Genomic DNA, 19,711 nt, shown 5'->3' on the forward strand with positions numbered 1-19,711 from the left:
AGGTTTGTCTCAAAATGGCAGCAGTACATGGTTATGGTTTTCCTCAACAACAGAAGGTGGGAAGAACTCCTGACTTCCACAGTGTAGACATAACTTTGGTTACCAAAACAGGATTTAGTGCCTAATTTCAAAACTGTGACTGTGAACTCAGCACTCAACAGTCACTTAATCCTGGTGGCACCTTTACCAAGTACCTCCTTTTTGACCCAAAGTGCTGGGAAGCTGGGTCCAAAGAAGAGCAATGCCCCTCCTGAGATGACTCTAACGTCCAGGATCTCAAGTCAGGCTTGCTTTGATATTGTATCTTCCATGAAAGTCACTTTTCTTTCCCTACTCTTCCACCACTTCCACAGGAGGAAGTAAAATTGGGTATGAACAATCTCAGCCTGGAGGGAAGGTTTCCTACTTCTCGGACAAATACGAAGTACGTGCCAGCACCCACACCTCAGGTTCCTCCCATGTTCCAGAGAAAAACAGTGATCCACATCCAGCTCAAGCAAAGAAGAAATGTGGGTCGCTACCCTCAGACAAGAGTCCTACCTATCGGACCCAGGGGCACAGCAGATATTGCCTGCACCTTTGGTTCAGGCAATAGGACCTGAGCTTGGGGGTGTGATCCAGACACCTCTCTGTGCCCAGGGTTTCCTATTATCTGCACTAGGCAGCTCCCATTCCCGCTGTGGGACACTCACCTCCCTGATCTGAAATATCAAACTCTTCTTTTGCAGAAAGGGTACCAAATGGTGGGGTTCAGTTTCCACAGAGGTGGCCAGGCACCTGAGGGTTACACATTTTGGCCTCAAGTCTATGCTTTTTAACAGGGCAGAGTCCTGTTTGGGTAAGCATTTGCCAGGATAGACATAAAGCGGTTGCAATTCCTCAGTTATTTTTTTTAATGACTAAATCTCCGATAAGTTTCCAGTTGCCTTGATGTTGGTTGATTTTAGTGGAAGCTTTCAGGATAGAACTGCATTAAAAAGCCAGCTCATGCATATGCAGCTAGTGGTAAATAAACAAGTAGCTCTCTAATTAAAACACATCTAGGAAAGTCTAAACTATTTTAATGTCTAAATGACTGATGATAAAGGGGTAAGGGAAACCCAGAAATATTAGCCTTTTAAAAAATTGTTTGGCATAAGAATTGTAAAATGAATGGAGATAAGCATCAAGGCATCTAGCATGAAAAACCAAATGAAAAAAACTGCTGAGACAAAGTTACGGAACGAGATAAAAGTCCGTGTGCGCCGCAAGTGAAAAGACATGGCAGAAACGTGCTCAGCTTCCCCAACATGCTATTAACATCTGAGAAAAACACTACTGAAATGTTACAAACTAATTAAATTGGGCATACAAGGGAACCAATGGGAATAAATTAGTATGCAGATGCAAGGCTTTCCCTACGTAAAGCAACTGCGAGGAGGAGTTGGTGTGGAGGTAAGCACGGAGTGGGGTGGGTGCAGGGCTGCCCAGGAGGCGATGCTCGCAGCGAGGGGCCCTGGCGCTGCAGCGTCGCGCTCGGGTGTGGAGGGACCTGAGCACAGAAAATGGGGTAAAACCCCACAAAAGGAGGGAGGGTAGGAAGGAAAAATGTACCTGGGACTTCCTACGAAGGGAAGAAGAGACTGAGGCAGGACTGCTAAAGCAACAGTGCCATCTGCCGCATACTCCCCTATGGAAGCAAGCTGATTTCGGCTGTCTCCTGCTCTGCTGCAGCGATGGCAAGCAAATCTGAGAGCACCCACGTAGCACTGAGCTGAGGAGGGCAGGATGAAACCCAGCCTTGCCTCCGGCCCAGCCTTTGTATCCAAATGTGTACACAGGCCTCCTGAAAAAAACATTTCTGGACTGTCCTTGTTAGAGACATTGCCCATTAAACAAAAAAAAAGAAAAGGTTTTCTCTCTCTTGGCATAGCAGCACCCTGTGCTCAGACACTTGTGAAGGATCAGTCCACTATAAAGCAGTCCATCAGTGAGACATACATTGTAAATGTGTAAGGAACCAAACAGCTGCTGTCCAGTCTCTTTTCTCTGGTGTATTTCTGTCACCTTGTAAAAGGGCTTTCTGTTACTCCTGCAAATCTGGTGTCGGTTTCAATCCACATTTTTATGCACAGTCCTTTTCACAGTGTTCATTACATCTCTGAATGCCTTTGTACGTTATATTATCCGAAGCAATTATAACAGAAAAGTCTAATCAATATTATGAATTTTTACAATGCCTTTCATCATAGCTCTCAAAACTCATTTCTAACTATTGAACTTGACCGAACTCATAAAATACAGATGTAGCCACTCTATGCACAGTTCTGGTGGAGTTAAGCCTGTAATCCACACATCCATTTTTATGCATCTAATACTTTTAGCGTTTACTCAAACACCCTTATTTTCTTAAAGAGTTCCCCCAAAATATATCCAGGACAGAGTAGGCATGGAGTTTTGATAAAGTGATTCCCTGTCCTATGACCTCCTTCTGGGAACATTTTGCAGGATGGATAGTCTAACATTGTTAGCTCAGACGGTGTTGTATTTAATAGGTCCCGATAAAAAAATTGCCCATACTAGGACACCCCTCTCCAAAAATGTTTGTAGGCAAAAGGCGATTCTTGACATACACCAGCATCTACTCATTTTCCTCATGAGGCCATTGCTCAGGCACCTATTCTTTTTGCACATGTGCTACAGAATCCCTGAGATTTGTCTGCTGTGTGTGTTAAACTTTGGTTTTCTGTTAATTTGCAGACTTCCAAGCTGTCCTCTATGTCCTCTCTTACTGTTTCTAGACTCACTAATGACGCGTGGAGGTGAGGCTTTTGGAACTAGTGTGGGATTCTGGGGCAACAGATGCTCTGTGGTAACTCAGAGATGCTTCATATGGTAGACCTAATCTTTGCAATCAAGGGTCTAAATTTGAATTTCAGAAAAGGATAAAACTTATGATGAAGTGTTTGCTACGAAGAGAGATGATTTCCAAGAACTGAAGTCAGCTCCTGCATGGGTTCAAAATACGAATCCCAGTCTCTATTGATAATGAATGAACACACACTGTATCACTAAAGTACCTGAATCACACATAGGCTGTATCAAGGATGCATTTCTTGTGACTTTCTTCTGTCTCGTTTTTTACTTCTTGGAACTTTATATGATTACTTTAGATTGGAAAAGCTATAAGATCTGGAGGCTTCACATTAATTATTAACCTCAGTATCTGACTCCTATATTTTAAGATCTACAGCTCTGAAAGAGGAGACACTGCTGGCAGTAGCTACCTTGGGAGACTTGAGATTTATTATAAATCAAACTAATCTATACTGTCTCCTGCTCAGGAAATTGAATTCTGGGAGTTTGCGAAAGTCAACTCAGAGTTCACTGAGACTCCTAATTCACATAGATGAGGGACATTTGCATTGAGATAAGAAAAATCTGTTGATCTGATTCTCATTACAAATCAAATTTAGTCATTCTGGAATTCAATCTACCATATTTAAGTTAATTAGTGGGACCTTCAAAATGGAGAGAAGAAACTTTGTTCTTTAAAAATAGATGCAACAAGATTATCTGTTAAAAATAAGAGATACTAATTTTGTGCATATTTAGCCAACAGATACTTACAATCAAAGAGTGATAACAAGTTCCCAGTATTTGGTTATGGCCCTCTGCTGGCTGAGGTCCCACAGTGGCAATTTTTGAGAGAGTTCTTTGTACTCATGAGCTTAATCAAAAACAACACCCAGCTCTAAATTTTCCTCCACAAAGTCAATGGACTAGACTCATCAAAGTCATAGGGTCAAATTTAGCTCAATGTGTTTTTGTTAAAATGTTTATAATGCAAATGGTGGCTATTCACAAAAGAAGTAACAGTCTGTAGATGGATTTGTTTGTCACCTCACTGAGCAGCTGGAAGGTATCTCCAGAAAGACATATAATAAGTGCCTTCTTGTGAGTCTGAAAAAACCCCCACTCTCCTATTGTGCAAATTCTCAGCTGCCCATTTCCAAGAAGATGATGGGCATCTTTGTGCCATGCGTATTAGCTGCAGTTAAGAACATTATCAAAAGCTCATAGATGCAAGTTATTCTAGCTAGCACAATAAAAACTAACTAAATAAAGTGATGGACGTTCCTTCTGAAGTCAGAAGATTCAGCATTTTCTATGTCTTGAACCTGCTGAGGGACAGTAGCTGAACTTCAGCGAGGCTTCTGCTGGAAACACCATGGGAAGTGCGGCATCGCTGTAACCCCTGCCAGTGGGGACCAGGCCCGGTCTCAGTCACTTTTGTCACAGCAAATGCCTGCAGGGATCCAGTTTGCTTAGAAACAGCTTTCTGCTGGCAACAGCCCCCTACTTGGGATGAAGGCATCTGACACCGATGTTAAGCGAGTGAAGCCTTTCGAAGCAACCGGATCCCGGTGCCACAGACATGCTCTATGTTAGAAGCAGACAGTTGGGGAAGTCTGATGAGGGTTGAGGGGGATGTATTAAGCTCTTAGCAGTATCTCCATGCTCTGGCTAAACCTGTGTGAGGGCTGCTTCAGGTACTCCAGCTGCTGATGTGTTTTGTCAGCAATGAGTTAAATTCTTAGCGCAGGTAAGGCTGAAGAGGTGGACATTTCCTCATTTCCAGCTTTGCAAACACCTTTGACCAGCATCTCAAAGTATGACAGCCTGAGTGCATATTAATGAGCAGCTACTTCCCAACAGGAACTGTTATATCAGCATTTCTTCTCCCTGTGTTGTTTCCTGCCACTATCATGAGTGGTGACACAGAGGTGTATGAGCAGCTCAAAGATGACTGCAGCAGCATAGGCATCTAAAACAGCCAGGAAGGCTTGGGATACAGAAGCATATATCCTAACCTTGGAATGACAGCTTGCTTTCATCTGGAGATGGGGTTATGAATATAGCATTTACTTTTATACCATCAAATAGAAATGAAAACATAATGGACCAGCAATTCTGCTGTTATTCTGCAGCTACGAAAGCACATAAACTGAAAGACCAGGGGAATGATTCTTTTACAGTTGGCCTTAATTCCTCTGCAGACACAGAAGTAAAATGGGAAGCCAGAAATGGACCTCTACAATGCCCTATTTAACCTATGGGAATCTTTCACTAGAAGAAGGGGTGAGCACACTGTGTTAGAAATTATATACAGTGCTAATGATATATTAGACAGGAAATAATAAGCCTTTCAGGGATTCCTAAATGTATTACTTCTTAATTTAGGAGGTACCCTGGGTGCAACTTATGAGGTGGTACTAATTTAGAAGGTATCATGAGTAACTCTGCTTGCTAGAGGGCTGAAATGTAAATCCCATTGTTCAACAGGGAAAACGAAATGCTCCTTCCATTAAGTCCGTGATCTGTCCTTCACTTGCCACGGGGAATAGCATAATTTAGAAAGCTGCCTTCTAGGATGTTGAACAATCATGCCTCATCAGTGAGATCTCTAGATTAAAAATGTGAACATTTTTACATTACTAGAGGGATTATTATATCTTGCTTAATATTTCATGTATTTGACATCAAACTACCAAGTAACGAGTATAATGTATTAAAATGCCCTTCTAGTCATATTATTTGCCTGCTTTTATGTAATAAGACTCTAACTGCATTTGTTCAGTGATACTGTACAGTGGTTTGATTTATGTTTTGTAGCGTCAGGCTGAGAAGGGACTTTAAAACTGACCATCATAGTCAGTTCAGATCTATCTGTGAGTTTCTATGGAGCCTGAAACAGGAGGCTCTCTTTGGAGGCTGAAGAGTTTTGTATCCTTCCCTTTTAAATGCAAAACTGATGCAGCACCACCTTCCATGGAGCTGGATGCACCTTCAGGCACCCAGCAGTAAACAACAACATTATTTTCAGCCCTGATAGAGTCCTTCCAGAACTAGTGGATAAATTATACTATTATGCTGTTACCATATCTTATACCATAACGCCCTGTGTACACTGGGTCCAGCCCTCTTAACTTCCATGTGCCTACAGTTCCCACTGTAGTCATGGGAATTGAGGCTTGTAGGAGCGGTTCCCTTGGTCCTGCTTTGCTGGGTGAGCACCCCATGCAAGGAGAGCCCCCTCCAAAAAAATCGCCTGACAGTCATGGCAGGGCAGTGCTGAGCTTCACACCACACATGTACATCAGCTAGGTCAGTACAAACCAGGCAAGCAAATTTGTGCTTCTTTAGGGGATTCTGTTGTCTTCTGTTTCTTTATCCTACCTTTTTCCTCCTGTCCTGAAGTTAAAGTGAGGACCTCTCTGTGAACAGCCTAATTGTTACCACTTTGTAATTGTGGCTACGCATCACTGCTCCAGGCTCAGACTGCAGCTTCCCTTTTAAAGGACTGAGACCAAAGAGTGTATTACATACAGGTGAAAGGGAGCGAGGCGGGCATATTTTTACAGCAGAAGCAGAGAACTAGACATAAATCTCACTGTCTACAGCACATGGCAAAATCTGGGGCTAGACAAGAGAATCTGTTCCTGCTTCTAAATCATTCTGTGGCAGTATGACAACCAGGGGGACCGAAATTCCTCAGTTCCAAAATACAGGTAACAGAGGCAGTGAATTTATGTAGAGCTTCACTGGGAACAAGACAATAAGTCAGGTGAGGACAGGACTTCTTGTTTGTTCACAGTTGTGCTTAGACTCTTTCCTATGTCTTTAACATTTGCAATAGCCTTTCACTAGCTGGTTAACATAAATGTCCATCTAGAATTATATTGGAGACTGAGGATTTATGAGCTACAGGGGCACAGAAAAATGCCACTAAGTGCAAAGTATACTCTGTTGTTCAGGCTAGTTACCGCTTCCTGAGGCTTGTTCACCATTTTTCGCTTATTCTATTTGTTGTTTTTCTTCTTCCTCTTCTTCTTCTTCTTTTTTATTTATTTTTTGTTGTTGTTGTTGTTATTGCCCTCTGTAGTTGATGAAGCTAATCTGCTAATGATTAACTTGTTTTGGAGGGCAAATTCAGAAAAGAAGGGTCGAACTGGCATCAGTCAAGCAGTCAACTTTAATTAAAAATGTCAAAACTCGTTAATAAGAAACAAAGAGGCAAAACAAAAAAAAAGGAAGAAGAGTGGGTAGCAATAGAAAAGAGAGAACATAGTAAAAAAAAAGGAGGAAGGACAAATGAAAAGAAAAAGGCAACAGAATTTATGGGAAAATGCAGATAGCTAGCATAGAAGAAACTGTATCAGCTGTCCTGGCTTCTCACTAGAGTGATTATATGTCTAACAGTAGCCTCTAAAATTGCAATTCTTTCCCCCTTGCCCCTCTTACATTTATTATTTATCTGATATTTTAAAATATACTGTTGTAAGTATGAACTGCAGCAAGGCAAACGTGGGGCATTTCTGCTGTGTATTTGTTGTTGAATATGCACACAAGCCTAGGTCCTGCTCACAATAGCCAGCTGCTGGTTTGAGAAGTACAGGAGAGAGGGGGTCTGTTGCAGAAATGCCAGTTTGGTGACTCAGTACCCTGGCAACACCGGTAAGAGAAAAGTGATGCTTATCATTATACAAATCTAGACTATGTTAAATTGATGTAAATGTGAAAATGACTTACTGAGAAGAGCTATTATCTTCACGGATGAGTCTTGAAATGTCACTGCTTTGCAACATATTAGCCTAGCTAAAGAACATTAAATAGTCTCTCTAATGGACACCTGATACACCAAAGAGAATTCTGAGTCCCTGGTGAATTTCCACATGCTCCCCTAAGGGTAGTCCTTATGAGGATTTGGACACGCTGGCTGAATTTTCTCACCCATGCACTCTAATATCTGCATGCCAGTCCAAGGAAGATGAAACATCTTAACTGTTGTAAATTCATAACTTTGTGCCAAATGAGAAATAAATCAAATCTATCCCTGATATGGGCTTTGCGAAACTGAAAACTTACCAAGTCTAACTAAGAGCATTCATTTGCTTTCTGTTCTCCAAGCCCTGGGGGATCATTTAGACCAGAGCAACCTCTGGTCCTCCAAGCAGGACTAGAAAATGTAGTACCTGAAGCATGTGAGACACTGGCTTTATGTTTTCACACAGTGTAAGATGAGGCTATTAAGATTCATAGTAAAGACTGTTATATTAACTTACCTCAATAAAATATGGAGATTGAAGGGGATGGTTAAAACATATACATCAGCTTTTGATAAACAACCAGCTACTAAAGTTCTTCTGAAGGTAAATTAAATTTTGAACCAACTATGTTCCACCCCCTGTCTCTAGGACTAGCCTAGACAATTGGGTGTGAAAATTCTCTACACTTTTCCATTGAGCTTTCTACAAACATCTGGGCCAAACTGAACTCCAAAACTATTCAGTTTGGTGTCAGAGCTATAAATTTTCTTAGACAGATCAGGCTGTGTATAATTTAATTTCTTTTCTTCATTGATGGTCTAAAGAATGCATTTTAAATAGTTCACTGCAAGAGGTAGTAAACTTTTAGTGACTAACAGAAAATGAGTGTATCTGCTTGTATGATTACTGATCAATAAAAAACTGATCAATTCTGAATTATTCCATATTTTAAATCTCCACATTGCTCAATAAAAGTCCCAATGAACTTTGTGATATCCAACACTAAAAACCACCCAGAAAATCTAATGTACAAGAAATTAAAAAGCAACGTAAACTACCACCACGTGTTTTAAGTCCTGCTTTGATGCTAAATTACCAGCATTTTATTTGCAGTGGAATATGCTACTTTTCAGTCAGTTCACACATATTCTTCAGATACTACATTGCAAAGCATTGTAAAAAGCTCCCAAATACCTCCAAACATATGCACACACACACACACATGCTCAGAGGGATTTTTTTTTTAATGAATAGAATTCAAGGTTAGTATCTTTGTAACTTCATTTGTATGTGGGCAGAACACACAAATACCACATTACAATCTATTCTTTACAGTGTTATTTTCTAACTGGAAATAGAAGATAAGTGTGCTGAAAGATATACAGGACCCTTCTGCACAGAAATGGCTATGGAGTCACACTCGATTGAATGAACTTCCCAAAGTGAAGGTTTTATTCTTCTGGATTCTTCAGCTCTCCCATCGGTGCCATTGACATGACACTTTATTACTCTGTGTCAGAGAGAGACTTGTCTGCTTACACAGGCAAACAGTTTAGGAACCACTAATAGCCTCTGTTGTCCCCCATAAGGAAAATACATATACATGCATGGACTAATACAAAACCCCATATATACATACAGAGACTTCCATTACATTTTTAAAAACAGAAAGGACAAAGAACAAGCAAGGAAAGTATAACGAAAATAACTTTGTTTTCTAGATGGAAGCAATTTTTTACTGTAACAGATTGCTGTTGCTCACTTCATAATTTCTTTTAGCTGATTTTGGAATGCCTTTTCTAACAACTACAGAGGCTTCTTTTAAATGTGTCTTGCTTACCCTTATTTTGAGGTGGAGCATTTTAATAGCTAGGGAGAGCGGATTTTCTGCCATTGAAAGCATTTGGCACAGGGCCTTGTAGGTGTGTTGGTGTTTCTCTGATGTATCTTCCAACCCTTCTCAGCAAGTCTGAATGTTATACTGTATTGGGAGATAGTGCTTTGTGTCCTATGCACACATGCTGCAGCCGCAAGGCCAGGTGAAGGAAGGTATCTGTACCCTACAGCTTCTCTGACCTTGCTTCAGATGCCTAACTTAGTCTGCAGATGTCCTGGGGCTCTCTCTGGCCAGTGAGGAGAGACCCCTGGACAACATGGGGCACTTCTGCAACACTCCTTTCCTGGTGCCTCCCGGGAGTAATGTGTCCATCTCTCTATCTATCAACCATGGAAACAGTGTCCGGCGACTAACCACTGTCTGAAACCTCTAAGGCAGGTGCATAAAGTTGGTGTCGTGGGCAAAACACCTGTTTTGGGTAGGTTACCCATCTCATGACCAGTGGTTATGGAGCCTGCCAGCCTCCCCCATTCTGCCCCCCTTGCATGGTGGGTGAGATATCGGACCCTCAATACATTTTCACACCCACCCACACCTGGCAACACTGGCTTTGCAGGAGGGGAAAAGCAATTTGTTGCTTCTATGAATACACCCATGACGCAAAGGCTGGAGATCAGGAAGAAAACGGAGCAATTTATAGTTCCTTCAAAGAGTTGTATCAAAAAAGAAAAGAGAATTATTTTTTTTTAATGTCTGGGAAGTGGAAATTAAAAACAGGCTATCCATCAATGAATTTATGGTATCTGAAACTCCTCTGAGCACTAGGAAAACATAAAGCATTGCCCTTTGGTCTTCTTTTCAGTCTGCCTGGGTAAGCTCACTTTATGAGGCAGCATAATTTGCAGTGACCTTTTCTGAAGCTGTTGCCACACTTCCTGCTTCACTGGAAACCACCTTTTTAGCCATGCATGACATGATTCCACATACATTGGAGTATGAATTTCAGGCTTTGTTGCTAAACCCTGCAAAGTAATCTGGTGGAGTAGGTGGCCGTACTGGTGCAGGACACTGTTGGTACCGCTGGGCTGCAAAAGAGAGTGCTGAGGGATGGTTTTTGAAGGCTGGCTGGCCCTTATTGCACCACAGATAATTGCATGGAATCAATGGGGGCGGGGGATGAAAGAAGAATTTAAAACTAATAATGTCGGCAGTCTGCTTTTCTCTGGAATGCTGGGAGGGAGAAAAAATATTTCTTATGTATTTCCCACTTTTAAAAAATCTTTATATGAATTTTATTTCCTCTTGGGATATTCAGGGGGTTCAGATAACCTAATACACTTCTAAGGAGAGCTGTTTCAGTGACTGTTTTTTTCATCTTTTATAATTATTATTCTGCCTCTTGTGCAGACGAAGGATTATGCAATTTCATAAAAGGATTTTCAGACTTACTCCACGTGTGAGTATTAAAGTGTACCTCTGTCCCAATATATCTAGAGACTCATACCCATTTAAACTTCTATTGTGTTTTTAAATCTTGTTTTTGCCATATATAAAATGCTAAATGTATATATTCTCATATAAATGCAGGCCCTTCTACAGCGAGCCGAAGTTTTCCTTTGGCTGTAACTGTTTCAGGATTTCAGCTCCCACATGTGTGGACTGCAGAAGCACATGTGACGTAATAATATGGATATTTTCTTAATAATTTAGAAGTTATTATATGTTGTTATTTTTATATAATTATTTTCAGACATATTAATTATACCTAATACAACAGTGCAAGGCAGTCTGAAACACCCCTTGAATCACTCAAGAACTGCCGTCTGAAGACTGTGCAGCAAATTTACCCTTGGAATTTGGTGAAACCATACTGACCAGATGATAAGTTCATTTTCTTTGCTTTCTTTCTTTATCTCTCTTTATTTACCTTTATTTATCTCTCATGTGGTGATGACCTTTGAGGCTTTTTTTCTTTGGTTAAGGAAATAAGCTGAAGTATCAATGATTTTTCTACCTGTGGAAATTATATGCTATGATATATTTTTTCAAGTAATGCGCTGGCCTAGCAAAGTAAAGAATGTGGTCAAATCTCTCCAGGATTAATGTGATACTTTTTAGATGCATCCTCCCTCACTTAAATGATGACTGTGAAGTTCTTAAATCTATTAACTGAAAGATACTGTTTCCTGAACCTACAGTGTAGTAACAGGAGATGAATTCATTTATATCCTAAACAGCTTGAACTGCAGACTGCATATTCTTATAGTAAAAATGCCTAGAGTTCTTGAGTTTGACAAAAAAAGAGGAACTTTGATGAAAATGGAGAAAAAAATTGGCAAGTTGGACAACAAAAATGTTGACATATTTTTCAACCAAAATAATAATCATAAAATCTTTAATCTGAATTTCAAGAACTTTCAGCTGGAATCTTTGCATTGAAATGCCACCCCAGTGCCACACCAGTGCATCTTGGAAATTGGTCTTTGTAGGTTCTTGCTGCTTCGCTCATGTAACAGGCTGGTGTTCCTGGCCAGATGACAAGCCCATGGGTGCCCCATGGGGCTGCTGGGACATTGCAATGGATTTTGGGAAGTCACCAGTCACAAGCAGTGTGAGGAAGTTTGCCCATATGGCAGGTTTGGCTAGTAGCCTGAGAGCAGTAGGTACAACGCGTTTCAGCTTTAACTTCCAGCAAGGTGTTACAGCTACACTTCAGATGATTAAGATGTTTTCCTTTCAGTCAAAGGTTGAAGTCACTAACTTTGGTTAGGCCAAGAGCCTGAAGCCTTCAAGTTTTCAAAGGCTTTGCTGACCAGACTTTAAACTTTTCACAGAATGCAGCTTTCTTTTCTATTTAAAATGAGAATAGACGGAATCTGTTCACCTCACCAAATGTATCACCAGTGTATTTGATGATACCTGAGGAACAAATTGTATAGCCCTGTTGTATTATTACATTTATCCCAACCATTTGACTCCTGACTATGTTCTTTCTACTTTGTTCTTGTGCTTTGCCATTTGTTTAGTCCACATCAAGAATTTTTCTAAGCTCTTTGAGAGCTTCTCTGAGCGATAGCCATAGAAAAGTCACCCTGCCAGAAAGTATCCTTTTCCACAAGCGGATCCCACTTTTTCCATTGCTTTGAAGAACACCACCACCAATAACAACGGAAATAATAGATGCATCAAAAGTTATGCTGCTGTGAGACTTAGGATGAGAAAACTTCAGTGAGTACTAGAAACAAGTGTAACATTCCGCATATAATTCTCTGAAAGATTCTGTCATGGTATCACTTAATATACACATAGAAGTAGTACTGCCGTCATATATTATGAGATACGGCTACACTCCCTGCAGTGTTTCAGCTCCTTTTTTCCCTGTAGTCTGTACAGCTAATATCAGATGACAACACTGAGATCCACCAATTCTTTGCTAATGCCCTGCTCAAAACTAGGGCCAGCATGTGACATCATGCTTTCTATCTCCCTCTTGTGCCTCTTGCTTACATTCTCTGTCTTGCTCCCTCTCAGATGCAAATACATATATCTTTATTTGCCTCTCATGCATATTTCTATACATTAACAGTTATATACAGTCTTTTCTTTTTACAGGAATAATTCAGAACACTACCTTTAGTCATGTGAGATCATTTTTTGTACCTCTGAGAAAGCTATTTATAAGGGTCTTGATTTACGAATGAAAGAAAGACTAAAGCAGTTCAGTAGAAATTATCTTCTTAATGGTAAAAACTGAATTATACATTAAAGTACCATTTATTCAATGAATTTTATTATTCTGTTTAAAAAGGCAGAGACTTTTATATGTTTTGTATGCTTACAAAGGTTTATTAGCTTGATTAAAAGGTTATTATTATTCAGTTGAATAATTGAATTTTAAATTATTGGTATTGCACTTCATATTATAACTGCTTTTCCAGATGCGTTTGATTATGTCAAATTTGCCTTTTAATCCCCTGTCTAGAGACCGTTTTCTTGAACCATGCACTGTTTCTCACCCTCCGTAGTGGTATCCTAATGAACACACACAGTCCAGTCTCACATTTTCCATGTAAATTACTGTGCATACCTCTTCTACTCGGATCACATTGGAGGCTATCTGGTGTCATATAATCCTGGATACTGACATGTGGAAAATCTTTTCAGGTGATTAATGTCATAGGCATCTAATTTTCCTGCAAAGCACTATTGCAGGACTGCAGTGTTTACGTGAATGCCAGACTTAGGGATATGAAATGGACATTTAAAAAAGTTAATAATCTGTGCCTAATCCCCTCCAAGAATTATCTGTTGGTATTTCTATAAATAATTGCAGCTTTATTTCTTGTTGCTAATTGAATCACATAATAATTTATTAGATATATTGTTCATTAAAAAAGTTGGAACTTCCTTATAAATCTCATTGCATGGGTGAAATAAATACATGTAAAGCTACACATAAAATATCTTTGTATTTGAAACATATATTAAGTAAAAGAAGTCACAAAATAACTGTGCTTTGGTATTTGTTTACTTGCTTTGTTTGTTTGTTTGCTTAATGCTTGAGCAAATGTGCCCTTCAAAAAGGTTTCTTGTTTGCTAGAAACATAAGATTTGTCCTTGACTGCACCCTGGAAACTGCAGTTCCTGGGTGTAATACTGAAATTCTCAATTAAGATAACAAACAATACACTAAACAGCTCAACATAATAAAATATCAGGGTAGGCAGCCCTGGAGTGGAATATTCTGTGAGCACCAGTTCTTCATTGCTACTGCACTGATAACATTAGCATGGCCAAATGTGCAGCCTTTGCTTGCATGCACCTATGAATTACATAATTGTCTGCTGTTATCAGGCTGCTTCTACCTCTGCTGAAGAGTTTTTCCCTCAGCCAGGGGTTGTCCATTAACTTCACTATAAGCAGGATCAGCCTTCCACAGCCTTCCATAATTTCAAGCAAATTACGTTTTAGAAAGTAATCATTGATTCTTGAGATTTGACATAGGATAGGAAGCACTTTAAAAGTGGCTTTGAATAGTCTTAATTAGCTCAAGAATTACAGGTTCATTCCTTTTATGCTGCCATTACAAGCATTTACCTCAACTGATTTTAACAGAGTTGCTTCTGTTTTGCACTGCTGTGAGGGAACAAAAAAACCAGGTTTCATAAATTGTTAACAGCTCTTTCATACTGCCTCTTTATTACCAGATAAAACTTTGATGAAGGACATTCACAGAAGATCAATATGAGAAACCACATAAGACGTGACTTTTATGCTACTGGCTGATTCTGAAAATCACAGAAATAAGTATTTGTTTTTGAAGCTCTTACTTAAGCCAATGATTGGTTTGACGCTGCTTTTCCTGAAAGAAATATTTCACCTTTAGGAGATGTACTGCCTCCTGAGTAAAGTTACTCCACGGTTCTGATTGCAGGGATGAGGGAAAGGGAATGGAATGCAGTTGTTCATGTAGTAATGAGCAACTTCATTTGACAGCCTTCGTTTGAAGGAATAAGGACCCATGTTTGTTTCTCTGCTTCGTGTGGATGCTGCTGCCGACTGACGTGACGGACCACTGGCGGCATCCTAGGAGGCTCTGCAGGAAAGGCCGTGTGTCTCAGGAGGGGATCTAGGGGCTTAGGGGAAGTTTGGGGTCTTCTTCCGAAGAACTGGGAAATGGCCTAATTGATGGTGATCTTCACCTGTAATTTATAGAGGCCAGTGTACAGCTGTGGGGAAAGAAACAAATGGTATTGAACTGCCCAGTAATATACTGTCTGTGAGCTAATATAGCTCAGGATATATTCAGAGCCGAAAGTAAATTAAACATTTTCCTTGAGATTCACTTTGATAGCAGTGTTTGTTTATGTAGTGGTTTATCTGTGTATGAAGAAGTGAGCAGGATTTAAAGTGCAACTGCAATCACATATAGTAAATCCAATTTATATTAATATTCCTCCAACCTAATAGCTGGCAAATACACATTTCTGCACTTCTAGCAGTCTGCCTTAATTTGTTTCTGTCAAACGATGAGCAAACATTTTATCACAAGTTTGTTGTTTGTTTTTTTTTCCTAAGAAACCCCAAGCACACCAACACTGAAGGTTACAGAGGTGGCTATTTTTAGAAAGTTTACTCTTCACACACTTAATCAAGACCATCATACTTTACTTTCTTTCCTCCAACTGTTACTAAAGCCATCCATGTCTTCAAAATCCGAGCATTATGAAGTGGAAATGCCTGTGCAGGAAAGTGCTCTGATATGACTGAGTCTTGATGACAGGCTTAATCCCAAGTGCAGTGGAAACTCAGTTGTGCTCCTTTTTCTCCCTGAGGTAGTTGAAGAGGACATCCAGTCCCCCCTCGACAACCTCAGGCAGGGGCCGAGACAAGGGGTTGTGGGCGATGTGGAGGCCTTTGTCCATTGGGTTCCATGCGATGCGTGGCAGCCGGCGCAGCAGGTAGAGGTCATCCGGAAGAGTCTGTATAGCATTGTAATCAACATTTAATAGCTCCAGAGTGGTGATGAAGCAGAGAGATCGTGGCAGGGTGCGTATGTTGTTATTCTCTACGATAAAGATTTGGAGATTGACCAGATACTGGACACTCTCTGCGATGTTTTCAAGCCTGTTGGACCCCAGGTGCAAGAAGTCTAAGCTCCTCAGTGCAAAAATGCAGAGGGGAATTTGCACAAAGCGGTTGTTACTGAGGTTCAGTTTCCTCAAACTTGTCAGGTCGGTGAAACTCAAAGGCAGTTGCGAGATGCAGTTGTGAGAGAGGCTCAAAACCTCCAGCTTCCTGCACAAGCTGAGCTCTGCTGGCACTTCTGTCAGGCAATTCATATTGATGAACAAGACCTTCAGGTTTCTCAGCAGCCCAATCTCTTTAGGCAGACACTTGAGGCAGTTGCCACCCAAGTTCAGAACCACCAGCCTGTCCAGTTTCCCCAGGGAAGGAGGAATCATCACCAGCTGGTTGCGTGAAAGGTTCAGTTTCTGCACCTCAGGCAGTCCCCACAAGAAGTCAGGTGCGCTGGTCATCCCTTTCATTATGAGGCTCAAGCTGACATAACGCAACCCCCGCTTCAGCAGTGACTTGGGCTCTTTCCCTGAGAGAAGAGCATCTTCCCACGCAGGCAACTTTGGACCTTTCCTCAGAAAAACCATGCTCCTTCGCCCCTCGTTCTTTGAGTGCTCAGTTCCCATAACACCCTGGATCCCTCCTAAGAGATGAAGTGAGGTTTTCTTCCCTTGCAAGTGCTACACCAACATGCAAATGCCAACAGAGGATAACAGCTTGCAGGAGGCGGGAAAGTCAAAGCAAGGAGACAAGGAGGAGCCTGTGAAGTGCATCTCAGTCCACTGAGGCAGTTTCCATAGCTGCTGAGGGAAAGTTTCACTTTTGGGGGCTTATGTTGGTCTTGGTGCACAGTCTGTAATGAAATACTTGCTCCTGACTTGTGAGCAAACCTCTTCAATTCAAACTGAATGCTACAAGGCAGCTGTCACTGTCATTTGGCCTGGGCTTTATTGGACAGATATGTATCTTCACTGCAAAAAGGTCACAAGGGTGCTGTATATAACTTCACCATGTCAGCTTTCTTGGCTATCTGGTACATACCATGGCTGCAGGACAATTAACAAGAGTGACTTTAAAAAACAAACACGCGAGCTATAGAAGAAAACAAGCAAACAAAGAAGCTATCATTTCAATTCAGATTTAAAGGACATTTTCACAATCATTTTTATTTTGATGTTCCTCATTTCACTGAAATAGTTACCAGTCCACCAGAAAACTTTGCATGCTGCAAAAATGCTGGTAAAGACTTTTCATGTGAGTCCTTGTTTTCTGTTTGGTTAAAAAAAAAAAAAAGAAAAAGTTAATGCTCGTAAAAAGTGTTAGCTTTTATATCCCCTTTGTGGTGAGGATAGGCCTCTTTCCTTTCAGAAAGGGTACCACGTTCACTGCAGCAGTGACATTTTCCAGTGGTATCTGTGTCCACTTGGATGATTGCTTGCTACCCACGTTGCCAAGTGTGAGCAGTCATACCCTGCAGTTCTGTCCAAATTACTCTGTCCTAAATGTCCTGTGCTACTTTCACATCTATCAGAGAGATTTTTGGGGACTGGATCTTTTGTGCTGCAGAAAATGTAGCCACTTGATGTCCCTTTCCCCATAAACTTTCCTGTCTTTCTGGGCTATTCTGGGGTACAGGGGGACTAGCAGTCAAATAGCTCGAACTATAAATGACATTTAACTCCGGGGTAGAGGGACTGATGGGAGAGGAAGGAAGCAGTGAGGTATAATAATACCCGACAACAGCTGAAGCTAGCTCTGCTGATGAAAGGAAATTGTATTGCTACAGGAATATGCAGTGAGTTTAAACTCAAAGGGACCCTAAAAAGGGTACACAAAAACTTCAGGCAGGATTTAAACTAGGTGAAAATTGCAGCAAATAGTACAAGATTTTCAGGGCTTTTCCTCTCCAGTGGATCCATGGTGATGGAGACGCTTTACTGCTGTCTGAGAGATTTGGTGATGGGTGTACCATCCCCAGCACCTCATTTCAGAGAGCCTCACCTTAAAACCCTGCATTAGCTCAGATGCTAAAGGACTATGCGTGAAGCTGCAGCTGGGAGTTGGGACACTCCAGCAACCTCTTTGGAGTCAATCCCTGCAGTCCCTTCTTACTGCCAAGCACCACTCAGTCTCTTTTCAGTTTTGGGTCCCTCATAGAGCTGCACCTGCTTGGGGAGAGAGGGGGCATCCCTGCAGTTGTGTCTGGTGAGCAGGGTCCTACAACAGGAGAAGAGCCAGGACCACAGTGAGAAGCACAAGATGGTGGCGAGATAAGCAAGTCACGCAGTTAAAACATGTGCCTTAACAGGGCTGCATGGCATAAAAACAACTGGCCCTGAGGCTGAAATATTGCATTCCCTGGAGTGCCTGGACAAGCCTGAAAAGGGCTGAGGCCAGTTGTAGCTGTTTGGTTAGAGCGGGTTGGTAGCCTGATGGAGAGTCACAGATCCCTCCCTTGCAAGCACTTTCCACCAATATTTGTCAGTTTATGAACAAACATTACATTAAATCCCATTGCAGCCATAAGCTCTGACTCAGTGTTCTTGCTAACCATCATCCAAATGCGCTGCCCAGAGTGGCAGAGATAACCCTGCTGCTGTAGGCATAGGAGCCACTCAGTGTGGGAGAGGAAACCCAACGGCAGGCCAAGCTCGGGCCATATTTGGCTTTGTGTGACAGGAGGACCTAAGGCTAAAATGTGGCCCTTCAGCCCAGGCAGGTGGAGAAGCGAAAACGAGAACCTCTCACAAGTCCTTACTCTGGGTTGTCTGCCCAGCTGCTGTTAAGAATGCACCTATTATCAGATAGCCTAAATGGATTTGAATAAGGCATTCCCTTCTGCAAGGGGAGAAAAAACCCTTTTAGAGACCATTTACAAAGTTAGGCATTTTCCTTCTTTTAATCACACTGCTGGAATGAGGAATCCGCTGCAGCTCTGCCCAGCGGCCCTCCCCGTGGCTGGCCTCGCATGCATGCCCACGTCCCCGTGGTCGCTTCAGAGCTCTTCCTTCTGGAGGTCACTTCTAGTAACAAACAAAAACAAAACACAAAGGAAGCACAGTCTCCCTGTAGCCACAGTCTCCCCCCTGGCTGGCCAGATATTTTTGGATGAGAACATCGTCCCCCTCTCCAAAACGTGTTAGAGTTCACTGCCTGGGCTGGCCTCTCACCACAGAAATCCCCATTTCCTAACAGCGTGAGTCAGCCAAAGCGCTCTGTACCCTTCCCTGCTTTTGCATCATGCCACCGATTTGAAACTAAGCCTGTGATACAGCGCAGTACAGTCTGGAAAGCTTTACTGTCAGAAAGCTTCACCCAGGGCTCTTTATCAAACAAAAATGCTTGCTCTGCTTCAGTCTCGCAGCATCTCCTGCTATTGCACTGCTGTATCTCCACTGCCTGTCAGGCAGCAGCAGCAAAGGGGATTTAAAAAAGAAATTCCACATCTGCAGCTTCCATTGTCCGGTTCCCTTCCTGCCCCAGCGAGTACCGTAACTGCTGCAGGAAGAAAAAAAAATAACCATTTCCTTTTCTTTGTTCTCCAACAGAAAAACAGGCTATTGAGCACGCTTGCAGTTATGGAGACGGAAACTCTGAGGTAACCAAATCAAATACCTTTCTTGAAATTGAGATAATAAAAGCACAGTGGCCTCATCTGGACATCTCAGGAATTAAATTTCTGAGCAAAAATAGTCCTTTATCTGTT

The 19,711-nt window shown here is 41.5% G+C and overlaps 1 protein-coding gene across 1 annotated transcript; it reads right to left on the reverse strand.

Moving 5' to 3' along the window:
• Positions 1-13,858: 13,858 nt before the first annotated feature.
• Positions 13,859-18,021, reverse strand: LRRC30 (leucine rich repeat containing 30). Its single transcript, XM_052787643.1, has one exon. The coding sequence runs from the start codon at positions 16,629-16,631 to the stop codon at positions 15,735-15,737; it is 897 nt and encodes a 298-aa protein (XP_052643603.1). The 5' UTR covers positions 16,632-18,021; the 3' UTR covers positions 13,859-15,734.
• Between the last annotated feature and the right edge of the window lie 1,690 nt (positions 18,022-19,711).

Source organism: Harpia harpyja, chromosome 5 (assembly GCF_026419915.1).
Source record: "Harpia harpyja isolate bHarHar1 chromosome 5, bHarHar1 primary haplotype, whole genome shotgun sequence".
NCBI lineage: Eukaryota > Metazoa > Chordata > Aves > Accipitriformes > Accipitridae > Harpia > Harpia harpyja.

What these genes read in the sequence shown, in the direction of transcription:
- LRRC30 (XM_052787643.1), bottom strand. Translation starts at nt 16,631, where the DNA reads ATGGGAACTGAGCACTCAAAGAACGAGGGGCGAAGGAGCATGGTTTTT.